The sequence below is a fragment of the Aythya marila genome (assembly GCF_965140915.1).
Source record: "Aythya marila genome assembly, chromosome: 8".
Classification (NCBI taxonomy): domain Eukaryota; kingdom Metazoa; phylum Chordata; class Aves; order Anseriformes; family Anatidae; genus Aythya; species Aythya marila.
Window position 1 is genome coordinate 19,144,780 of NC_139049.1, and position 12,784 is coordinate 19,157,563.

Here is a 12,784-nt window from a genome sequence, read left to right on the forward strand (position 1 = left end):
AGTTTTTGATTATTATGCCTTTCTAAATAATTTTGGCAAATAGCATCTTAGAGTAAGTTGAATCATTACAGTACCTCATGAAAAAATCAAAAGAAAAGAAATCGTGACATATGCAGATCACACAGTCTTCTAAAACCCATAAAATACTCCATTTCATACAACGATCTATATCCTGAAGATGCTACAATTCTGAATTTGAAAAAGACTTTTTTTTTTTTTTCCATTGGAATTAGTTTCTGGTTAACTACCACTTTCGACCTAGAGAATGCTGTAAAAATGCATTAAGCAAGTGCATTTTTGTAACTAAATCACTTACAGTAAGTGACACAATCTTCAAAATCTATGCTATAGAAACATATCTCATACACCACTGGCAAAAATAAATATAAAATAAAAAAAAAATCAACTGAGAATCAACTTTAATCAACTTTAAGCCTGTCATCTTTCACCTTTAATATGATGAATGATTAAAAGAATATCATATTTGTTGAACCAAGACTGGAATTATTTTCACAAACAGGTACATATTCACCTTATGCCGCAAGTTACATCTGTATTCCAACAGAGCCATCTACTACTTTTATTTTCAGAACTGTTAAAAAGAAAATGCACATCTTGGAAAACTATTTAAATATTAAACATGATTGTTAAGAGTATTGAGAATGGCCTTAAAATAGCTTTTTGTTTTTCCAGTTTTCTTGACATGCAATTACAACCGTGATGGCTTAAATCTTTTACTTGTTTCAAACTGAGGGTTAAAAAAAAATAAAAGGCAGCTTTTAAGTCTAAAAGCTGCACATAAATACTTTAAAAGCTGAATATCATGTAATTTTGAATCACATTTGTACATCACAAACATCAATCCTAAAAAATGCTTCGAAAGAGCCTGTTTAACATGACATCTCCAAGTAACACGTCTGACTATAAATTTCCCTAACCTATGCTCTAAAGTATATTGCTTTATAACTGACTGCTTGTCTACCTATGCATGAATATGATTTCAATTATACACCAGATGTAGTTTAACTTCTTCTCTTGCAGTTCACCAGGTAAAATCATTAATCACTACTTCAAGTTCTCCTTTTATCAGTCATCCCTCAGTGGGAACGCAGAGAAGACATGCAGCAATTTTTGACAAAAAATATCTGCAGGCAGTTATTGGTAGGGATTTTTCCATTAGTACAAGGCACAGCCCTATCCTTGGGAAGAGCTGTGGAAATTAGCAGTATTTTCTTACAAACAGGTCAACATTTTAGGTGGACATACGATGAGCATGGGCTTGGAAATACATTAACTTTTTAGATCAAATTTCAGGAAAGAAGACATTTTTCTACCTTTTCAGAACGCTAAGCAATTTTTTATATTGGGTAAGTATTGCTATCTGTATGAATTTCTGACACACTATATAGAAATGTATTGTAAATTCAACTTAAGACAAATATTTTGTTTAACTAGAGACTTCTCTTTCTAACATTCACTTAAGTGAAAGTGATGGACCTTTCTAAAAGGCTGTAATTCGAGACTAGCATTTTTCTTCATCAGAACTGTTCTACTTAAGAAAAAAAAATGCCATCTTTATATACTACATTTTTAAAAACAAAAATAATCATTCAGTACACATTACTAACCATAAAACAACATGTTCCTAAGCCTATACTACCTAGTTTCTTTAAATTTTCATAAGGTGACTCCTTACTAGATACTAGAATTCCAGAGTAGTCCCCTTTCCTGGCTTTAAGCATTAAAAGCTGTAAGAGATAAATAAAACATTGAGAAAGCTTCTCAAGTGATCAAATAAGGACTAACTACGCAAACTTTGTTGTTTTTTTTTAAAGCTCTCCTCTTGCTCATTTTAAGAAGGGAAACACCCAGAAGCCTGGTGTTAATGTCTCTGCTGATTGTGAAAATTGCAGCAATAAAAACTCCAACTGCTTGACTTAAATTAAGACTTGCAAGACTACATGTGAGATCTGTATCTTTACATTAGTTTTTATAACATTTGGAAGTTTGGTTGCTTGCTTTGATGTTGGTATATTAATGAGCAGGAGAGACAAAAGCCAGAAAAAAATGTTTACTGGAAATTCTCAAGTCAAAACCTGAAGTAATTGGTTTCTTCTACCCCACATGATTCCACATCCTGATTCCCCCAACTACCAACTCCTTCAGCTATCTGAACGTCTACGCTTTTTTTGCTGTTGCCAACACATAGTAACCCAGTGATTGAAAATGGCAGCTGAAGTGCTGCTGCAGCACATTAATTTTTATCTAAGTGGTCCAATTTTGTCATCTGAATGTTGAAAATCTTCTTTCCACTACACTTTTTTTTTTTTTTTACTTCAGAGATTCGTCTAATTTGGGGTTGCCATCATATAAACTGAAGTGCAACATTTTCAAGACAATTTTTAGATTATCCCTAATAGCTGTGAGGATAATGTGCTTTCTTTACAGCACTCTGCATTCAAAGCAGACTAGTTAACAGCAACTTAAGTGTGATAATGGCAATTACATCAATATGTTCCTTTTATACCACCAAAAGGTACTACTTCAGACAGCTGAAGACATTAGGTAAATAAACTGCTGAAAATTACCTGAAAGTAATGACGTGCAATTTTAGGACCACTAAACACATCTGTTTACAAAATGCCCAAATGTTCGTGTTCATTTAGGAATAACAGAAATCTATATGAATTATTTATTTAATCGCAAGGCTTTTTCACAAGGCGTACCATATATGCTCAGTTCCTTCACTAAATGAAAGGAAATTGACGCGTGAGTGAAGACATCCTACTCTAAAGACACATCACTTCCATGGTTAGAAAAGAACCCCCCCCCCCAACTGTCCAATGGAGAACCAACCCCCACCAAAAAAGCCAAGCACTTCTAACAGCACAAAATACATATTTCAGTATCTGTATCATTCAACTAAAAGGTTTGGAAGGAAGGAATAGGAAACAAAGACATAGGAAGTTCTTTTATTTTCTTTTTTTTTGTTTGTTTTTGTTTGCCAGAGACACAAACCAGAATACAGTCCCTAAGATGCATCTGGTCCCTGGAAAAGGTCCCAACTTATTGATAGAGAACTGCCTTTTGTTGGCTTTTGGTTTGGGAGATTATGAATATCGATTGGCAAAGATAATAAAAGGCTAGGCCGACCACATCCCCTTGAAGACACAAGGAAATAGTAACAAATGACTTAAAAAACTGCAAATATTTAGCCATGTAAAACAACTTTAAATGTGGTACATGTTCTACCCTACCACCGAAATAGCAGTTTTGCCATATTTATTATCAAATTATTTTTACAGGGTAACACTAATTGCAAATTAAGTTATCTCGCCAAACACAACGTAACCGATGAAATGAGATTATAAGACAAACTCATTTTCACTTTACCTCAGAAGAAAAAGGAAATGGAAGCATATGCCTGGTGGGGCTCAAAACTTCTTTTGAAACTCTCCATAAAAATTTCTTACCCCAGCCTACCCATCCATTAAGGACTGAAGTGTATTTGTTTCAAAGGCTTGGAAGGGAGAGGTCTTTCATTACAAGATTTCATTTGTTTCCCGAAGTCATTAGCTGGTCTTCCCTATTCAGTCCCCCAGCTCAGCAGCGTGCAGGCCAGCCCCAAAGCAGGAGAGCGGCAGAAAAGGCTTTCTAAATCCTCCAACAGGCAGCAGACATCAGAAACCATGCAACAGTGCCTGTCATAAAAGGTCACTTTTTTTTCCCCCTGGAACGAGCCATTAATCAATAGATCTAATTGTCTGAGCGCTTGCAAGGGCTCTGCAGCGGCCGGACCTTGTTTTTCACTCACATAATTGCAAAACAGCGAAAGTTCAGCAACATAACCCACATCCACCTCCCCATTTTGCCCCTTTTGAATTCCTACTGCCCTTTGGGCCTCTGCTGGGAAGCAAATGGAAGACGAGCCGAAGTTTTCTCAATTGAGTCGGAGCTGAGCACCCTTTGATATGCTAATACCCCCCCTTCAAACGGTAAGAATTCACTCTTGCATTAATTCCAACAATTTGGGCAGAATGATGCGAAATGGCACCTCTTTTAGCGGCGGGTAACAAAGGAAGGGGAGCCGAGGGGAGCGAGGAGCTGCCCGTTGGCTCCGCAGGACCCCTTCGCGGCGCTCAGGGCACCTCCCGGCGGAACGCAGCACCTGAGCGTCGACACAGCCCCGCTCCGCGCCCGAGCCCCAGCAGGGCTGAGCGCAGACTAACAACAAGATGTTATTTTTAGAGCCAGACACAGCAACGGTGCCTCTTGACACTCTCTGTTTTCTGTCTCCAGATGGCCCCAGATTTCTCTACACGCGAAAATAAATAGAAAATTTTAAATGAAAAAAAAAAAAAAAAAAAGTTGCTCTCGCTCCACATCCGACAAAGGGCGATTTATTCCTCCTCCCGCTGCCAGCCCCCCGCGGGGGCTCGGCTGGGCCGCACGCACACGCCGGCAACAGGTCGCTATTCCCCCGGCCGTCACAACTTTCCCCCCCGCGCCCGGGGCCTGCTCGGGGGCCGGGGGCCCCGCGGCCCCCCCCCCCGGGCCGGGCTCGGCCGCTGCGGGCCGGGCTCGGAGCCGCCGCGGCTGCCGCAGGGCCCGCGGGAGGGCGAGGAAAGGCTAGGGGGGCGCTGCGGGAGCCCCCGGCCCAGTGCCGAGCGGCCGGAGGGGCGAGCCCGGGCGGCGCTGCGGAGCCTCGCTGCTCGCAGCCGGGGCCTCGCCGAGGGGCGCGTTCCACCCCCGCCCCCCCCCAGCGCCTTCCTCATCCTCAGTCAGCGGGGCCGGGAGCTGGGTGGCGGCCCCTGGGGGGTGCGTGCTGAGTGCCAGGGGCGGGGGGAGCGGCCCCCCGAGCAGCAGCCAGCCGAGCAGCCCCGGAGCCAGGTCGGCGCTTCCCCGCAGCGCCAGAAGGAGCGAGCGGAGGAGGGAGCAGCAGCAGCGCGGAGCCCCGCTTACCTCTGCGAGCCGAAGGCGGGCCGGGAGCCCTCGCCCCGGTGGGCACAGGGAGGAGGGATTTAGTCCCGGGGCGGCGGCGGAGCGCGGTTGGGGCTGGGTGCCGGTGGGGCAGCGGGAGGCGGCCGGCTCTGCGGCGCGGCACGGCTTGGCTCGGCGGGCTGGGGCAGCGCGCAGCGGGCGGCGGCTTCTCCTCGGCGCAGCCAGCCGGCAGGCTTCTCCGGGGCTAAGTCAACATTTTCCTGCGGTTTCCGACGCTCCGCTCCGCACGAAACGCACGATGCAGCCAGGCTCCCGCACGCAGGCGATGAAAAAAAAAATTAAATTAAATAAAAAAAAAAAAAAAAAAAAAAAACAGAAATGGAAGGGGCGAAGGGCGCAGCGTGCTGTATGTACCCAGCCTTTGGAGTCCTTTCTAGGCAGCGATCAGACGGGAAACCGAGGCGACGCCAGCAGCGGGAGTAGCGGGGAACAACTCAAAAATTTTACAACGCGCCCCCCCTCCTGCGTCTCTGTCGTTCGCAGCGACCTGATTTACATCTCCCCGGATGACATTCCGGCCTCCGGCACGGCTCGGCTCGGCTCGGCTCCGCGTTATTTCCCCTCGTCCTCTGGGTGCTCCTGCCCCGCCGGCGGCCGGAGAGCAGGCGCTGAGCGAGTAAGGCGCGCAGCGATGGGAAAAACGCAATACATACACACCAGGAAAAAAAAAAAAATCCCAATGAATCGTATCGCAGCCTCCTTTTTGCTCATGCACCTCTCCGTGTGTGACTGGGGATTGCGAAGTCCTGACACGGACTCTCCGGCGGCGCTGAACTGGAGTCACCTCCAGCCTCCTCCCCCTCCAATCTCCACCCCCTCTCTCCGCGCTCCCCACCCCTGGGCTCAGCTAATCATATAAACATATTATCACGTAGAGCAGAACCGGCGAAGGACGAAAATCTCTCCCTTCCTGCTTTCCCCCCCCCCCTCGTTATTTTTCTTCCCCCCTCCTTTCTCCTAGCCGGGGGGTGAAGGCTAGCACCGAGCGGGCGGCCACTCGCCACCGGCGGCCGGGCGAGCATCGGTCGCCCCCGGCCCCGAGGGGCGCAGAGCCACCGCGGAGCCTCCCCGGGGCTCGGGTCTGGGGCCCTGGGGCCTGCCGGTCCCCCCCCTCCCCCTCCGCCTCCCCCGGCTGCTGCTGGCGCGCTGAAGGCCGGCAGGCGTCTCCGCGGCACTTTCTCCTTGGCCGTACCCTGGCTGCTTCCCTTCAGCCCAAAGTTGCGCTGCGGGCCCCACTCGGCCGTCCCCAGGAGCGGTGAATTCACCGGGGGACGCCCCCCGGAGACCCCTCGGTTAGCGCCCGGTGGCGGCCATCGGCACGGAGGAGAGAGGGACACCGCGAGGGGCAGGGCAGCTCCCTGGGCAGCGGGGCGTGGAGCCCTGGCTGGCTCACGGCTCGGCTGCGGAACGCAGGCTGCAAGCGCTGGTGCTTTCCTGCCTAAAACCCCGTCCTAGAAAAGGGAGGTTGGGATTGTGGCGGGGGGTTTGTTTCCCTCCGGGTTGCTGCGAAACAGCGAGGATCCGCTCTGACCTTTCGGGATGGGCGCGATGCGCAGCTCCCAAGGTCAGGGAGCAGCGGCTGGGCGCAGCTCCGCGTGGCCAGGGATACGGGCCCACGGAGAGACCTGGGGGACACGAGCCCACGGGAGAACCTGGGGGGGTCTCTTGCACCTGGCAGTGCCCACCGAGGGCTGCTCCGGGCGGTGGCCAGAGGGGGAAACGGAGGCACAGCCGAAGATCAAAGCAGCACAAACCTGCCCTGATAATCCCACCACTTTTTTTTTTTTTTTTTAAACTATTCCCTTCCTTTTCTAGCTGCAGCAGTGAAATAAAAACCCTCTCAATTGCATCTGCCCACAGAATCGCTGGCACAAGGCAGGACCACTCAGGGCTTGTTAAACTCTCAGGTCCAAAGCATATTGACAATTCAGCTTAAAACACCCACGCCACGCCAGGAAACCTGGGTCGTTACCTTTGTCAATGGTAAAGGTTTATTTTTTAACTTAATCATTTGGATTCTGCTGCATACCTATGCAATTAGTGCTCCTGTTAAGAAAATTTTAACGTGTATTAAGAGAAACATGACATTAAAAGGAAACCGGATCAGTAAGACCTTGCTACATGAGGTAGTAAGAATCATAGGACTGGTCCGGGGCTCTTCAAAACCACAGCGATTTTTCAACGGTGCTAGCAATAATCCCAGGGACTAATAACTAAAAGTCACTGACACATGGACATGCCATGGCCATGCTGGCCTTCCTCCATCTTCTTCCATCCACAGCACCTGCTGGGCAGTGGAGGAGCAGTCTCAGGCATTTAGGGCCAAAGAAGATATTCACTCGTAGTGAGAGCATCTTCCCAAGGCCAGTTTCAGCTCAGTATGGGAGGACAGAAGATCATGTATGTGTCTGTGTGATATTTTTATACCTACTATGTATAGCTAAAAGTAAAATATGTGGGTTATAGTGAGTGCAAAATGCAGCAGAAGAGGTTTTCTGTATTTCCCCCCCCCCTTTTTTTTTTAAGTCCTTGGTACGTCCCCAGTATAGCTGTTTGCCCCGTCTTGCTAAAAATATCCATATAGTTATCTTTATAGAATCCTAAATAACTCCTTCCATATTTCCAATTGGAATTCAATCATAAAGTCATTTTCATGTAGTTTTTAGAAACATTTTCATTAAGAGGATTGGGTGCATCTGTTACAGAGACACTCTTAAAAAGGGAATCATAGAATTGTAAAAATATACATATTGATTGGCTACTTTTTTACCCTAGTTTTAATATATATCAATAGCACATCCTACTTTTTGTCAAAAGAATGTAACTACAGATAAGCCTTTTGCTTAGTTGATGAGAACAGGACACAGGACTTAGCCACAGAACAGTCAAGAACACAACAAAAATTATTTGAGGTTGGCAGTTTTCCTTGGAGAGGAGGTGAGAGAGAGGAGCTCTTCCATTTGGAGCAAAAAAAAAGTCCACTGGTTTCTGTAAGATTTTTTAATCCCCCCCCCCCCCCCCCCAAAAAAAAAAAAAAAAAAAAGTTGAAAATAACTGCAGAATTGGGTCTTGTGTCAATATTTGATGAAGTTGAAGGGTATTCTCCTATATGGACTCAACTGCAGGACTAAAGTTTATTTTCCCCCATTTTCATCAAAAACACCTGGAAGCATATTTATTTCTAAATGAAAAAAAAAAAAATTACAACTCTAAGCTGTAAAAGTGAGTTTTAAGCAACTAGTAAAAATGTTAGATAGAGACCTCTCAGCATTTGTTTCAAAAGCACATGCTTCCATGAATTCTCATTAAATCCAGACTAGGATATAAGAATACCTGGCAGAAGTGTATATCCTTTTGGCAAGTAAAATAATACTATTCAAGCAATTAATTTGACTCCATATGAATCTGCATCTGTTTCTTTAAAATAGGAAAATTGTATACACATACACCCCTAGCAGACTTGAATCTGATCCTTTGTTTTTCACTTGGCCACAACTATTCCCAGATTTGAATATTAAGATTAAAAAAATAATAATAAAATAAAATTATAACAAGTCAAGTCTCTTCTCACCATCAAAACTGCCTATTATTTGCTTTTTGCTGTATCCCTATAAAATATGTACCTCATTCCATTTGGACTCCACGAGTAAATACAGACAAGTACATTTTCCTTAAAATCTTGCTTTGCTGCAACATCACAAAATATCTAGCTTGAAAACACTAAAAGAAATGTTATCCTCCTAGCAAAATCATTCAATACTGTTTATCTACCCCTTTCACTAACATTAAATTTTGTGATGTTCCAGGTTCAGCTATATATTCTGTGTGCATTGCTCTCAAATCACTTTGGTGAAACTGCTGGATAGTGTCCTTGAAAAAATAAAAGCAAATTTAGAGTGATTTTTGAAATAAGCACAAGGGCTGTGTGTCAGTTAGCATTTCTAGGGACTATCTCTAGGACAGTAACAACTGGAAGAGATTTAACAGTCTACTTTCTACGTGGAGAAGGTGCATATGAGAAAGATGATGTAACTTGTGGCAAAACATAGCCAAATTATGATGTCTACAAATATGATCCTGTTGACTCCATTAGAGGTTTTGTTTGTTTGTTTCCATAGAAGTGCAGCTTACATATGCTTGTTCTTAAAAGGATGATTTAAAAATGTTTGAACATCTTGATAAATAATTTTTTGTATTGCCTAAAGAGTCAGTCGTCCCATGGGAAATGGTTTACAGAGATTTTATGCAACCTATTTTTATATTACTGGAGTTTTATGAAATGATTGAACTTTAAATACTAGCAACTGACATTTCCTCCTACCTGTGTATACTCTTGTGAATAACATATCAATGAACGTATAATTAGATGTAATGTTAGCAAAGACTGACAGAGAGGTTGTATATGTGTAATACATTAGCAACAGCTAAAATTGGTGTAATATAAAGACGTGGTTTAATTTGTCACACGATAAAGTAACAAACTATCATATGATCTTACCATTTGAACTAAAAACTGAAAGAGCCAAATTTTGATCGTTTCATTTAGGAAAAAAAAAAAAAAGGACAATTATTTTTGCAGACAAATTTATAAAAACAAAGTGCAAATGATATAAACCATAATAGGAAATATCTAATGTAGTGTCTTAAAACTTTGGAAATATATCTTTACAATTACTGGTCTTTTAAACTAAGTAATTGATTTAAGTGTCACTTGGGGAAAAAAAAAAAAAAAATTGAAGTCATCAATAAAGTGAATTCTGCAGATGTTCCTAACAAATAAATGTAATATGAATTTGCATTATACATAGTTTACTTCAGTAATCAATTTTAATGACTTATAATCTATATCAATATTTAAGAAATGACAAAATCATTGACTTACTCATAACACTTGCTAATTGTTTTTAAAAAATAAATTCTACACATGACTAAGGAAACACCCATTTCCATTTGCTTTATGTTAAATCAACATCTAACCACTCACGGTGATTTCATTCAAAGAAAACAGAAGGAACACATTAGCTGTGTGGTTAAAGAGATTGATGGGCTTCAAACATCTTAACCATGGATGTTTTTTTCCAACTGTAGAAACTCATGTTTTTAATTTAAATAGCTTCAAGAAAATGAAGATTGTTTTATTCAACAAAGCTGTTGTTTCTTGTTTCTTAGATAGAAATTAATTTAATTTTGTTTAATTAAGTAATATTAGAAACAACCTTGTTCAGAGAAAATGCGGCTATGAAACAAAGCATGTGTATTCCATATTAACTAGGTATTCTGAAACATGATTTTTGTATCACATTAAGAAATAAGAAGACATCAATAAGATTTTTAACAGTGAACTTGGAAGCATGTTTTTATGTTCATTGCAGTTGTCTCTCTACTTTCTGAAAAGTGAATGTAGGGGAGCAATGGAGCTGTGTTATTGATGAAGTACATGATGAAGTACTGTGGGCTTTGGGTATTTATGGGTGTGTGCTGGGGAGAAGAGTTTACAGTTTAATTGTACAGGCATTTATAAAGCCCAGAGTTTTTGAGATTGAGCTGTTAGGAGTCACGTAGAAGAACACTTTTAAAAAGAGACAAGCACAATTCCCTGTTTTCATATGAAAAGCTCAGTACAGAAGCTGAAACAATGATGCCAGAAAAGGAACTACAGTGATGAGCTTTGGAGAAAGAGATATGTCATGAGATCCCAATTCTCCAAATAGTCTTGCACATTTCTAGGTTCCCTTTTCTCCAGCTGCTATATCTGTCTAGGCATTATTTCTGCATTCAGGCAGCAAATAGCTGCTTTTTTTTTTTTTTTTTTTTTTTTTTAAGGAAAGAAGCAAGGCCCAAAAAATAGTAAGAAATTAAATATATTTTTCTATTTAAAATAAATGTAATTTTGCCTGGCAGGTAGGGAGACCCTTCTCCTTCTCTCCTCCTCCCCCTTTCAATTTGCTATGACTTTGCTAAATCTTTGTATCTCTTTCAGCCACTAATCTGCAGTCAAAGGAATGCCCCATGTCTCAGATTGGCAAGTGTGGCAATCACTGCGTATTCTCATCACCTCTTTGCCTTGTTACCCTACTGCTTGATATAGCAGAGCAGAAAGATTTGAAACAGAATAGGGGAAGAACTGTCTGTCTATGCCAAACCCCTCTACCTCTTATAATTTGCTTTATCAAACTCCAGCTGTGGATCTAAAGCTTATATCCATTATGGAGTGCTTTTAACTATAATATTACCTAGTGTAGCTGGACACTCTCTTCCGTTGATGTGTGTCACAAAATGAAAGGTGATGCAAGAAAGATGAACAAAGCATAGAGAATTCAAAGGCAAACCATTATATTTGCAATTATGAATCCATGAAGGCTTTTCTGTTCTTACCCAAGAACCTAGGTATTATTAAATTCCATGTTACTGACAGCATAGGCCAAGATTTGTAGAGATACTTGTCTTTATCTGCACAGTTTTACAAACCCGTAAGGATTCAGAAAACTATGTTTAGGGTATGGTTAAACTTACTTTTTTGAGAAGTTATGGGATAAAATACATCAAATTCTTGGACCACCGAGCAGAACTCAGGCCTTCCCATTCCAATTGACTGCCCAGATCATTAAGCTACAGTCGTGTTCCCTCTGGTGCTCTTGCATTCTGGCCCAGTGAATCCTGAATTGTTTTCTGCTTGGTGCACAACTTTAACAGGAGAAGTGGAGAGTATCTCCATCTGCAATCGAACTGTGGGTTAGAGAACTCTTTAGCAGGAGAGATACATTTGAGTCCCTTCAGGCAGGGGAGAGAACTGATCCTGTTTCGCACACCAGAGAAGTCTCCAATTGCCAGTTGTAAAATAAAGCTACAAATTTAAAAGAAAGTGGTGATTACTGATGAGTTTAGTGACAGGATAACTGTGTTTGTGTGTTCCAGGTTCTCTTCGAGCATGACTATCACCTTTAGCTGCTCAGTTTTGTTTCGCAGCCTTAGCAATGTTGTAGGCGCAGAGCTCTTTAGCCTGGTTTGTCTTGACTGAAGTAGTATTAGGCATGAGGAGTGTTACAGCTCTAAATTTTAGTAAAAAGACATGGAAGTGTCTACTGAACGGCATTGAAGCAGAGGATTTCTTAAACTTAAGGGCCTAAATTCCTTCCATGTTTCTTCTTAAGAGCCTAGTTGTTGGAATTCTATACCACACCAAATGAAAATCTGGTCCACAATCACAATAATCAAGTTCAGAGATGTGGTAAAAGGTTAGGAACACGAAAGTACAGGGTGTTCAGGATCAATCGCAAAAAGAAAAGAACCTCCTACTGTGTCATCCCCATGCCATGATTGCAACTTTCAAAGCTCCTTACAGGAACCGAGAGCCATATATATATATTTGCTTCCAAACTTGCATATTCTAGTTCACATTTACTGTTTTCCCAGTATGCCACCAGGTTTTATTCTGTAAGTAGGAGTGTTTTGTTTTTGTTTTTGTTTTTCTTGTTTTTGTTTTGTTGCTTGATGTTGTTGTTGGGTTTTATTTAAACCGTTCAGTTGGTAGCTTTAATCAAGGCAACATGATGCTTTATGTGCATGTCATCTGGTTCTGCTTCTCAGTTTCCCGTGCCACTCTGCAAGTACTCATAACCCTAAGATGATTGGTTATACTTGCTTTGATTTTGTTTTGTGGTTTAAGCCAAGGACTTGGTCCCTTATATATATATATATATATATATTTATTTTTTTTTTTTATAAGAATATATTTTTTTCCTCTTGTTACTGATTGCTATTGAAATGCTGACAGTTATGTGAT

The 12,784-nt window shown here is 42.3% G+C and overlaps 2 protein-coding genes across 3 annotated transcripts in view; one reads left to right on the plus strand and one right to left on the minus strand.

Annotated features, from left to right (window-relative positions):
* ADGRL2 (adhesion G protein-coupled receptor L2) overlaps positions 1–12,784 on the minus strand; it is a 392,820-nt gene that overhangs the window by 154,217 nt on the left and 225,819 nt on the right. The window lies entirely within an intron of this gene.
* On the plus strand, positions 4,048–5,916 carry LOC309880784 (uncharacterized protein; the record flags this gene model as incomplete). The annotated part of the gene is made up of 3 exons (XM_082766049.1): positions 4,048–4,110; positions 4,423–5,000; positions 5,485–5,916. The coding sequence occupies 3 exons, from the start codon at positions 4,048–4,050 to the stop codon at positions 5,858–5,860; spliced, it is 1,017 nt and encodes a 338-aa protein (XP_082622175.1). The 3' UTR covers positions 5,861–5,916.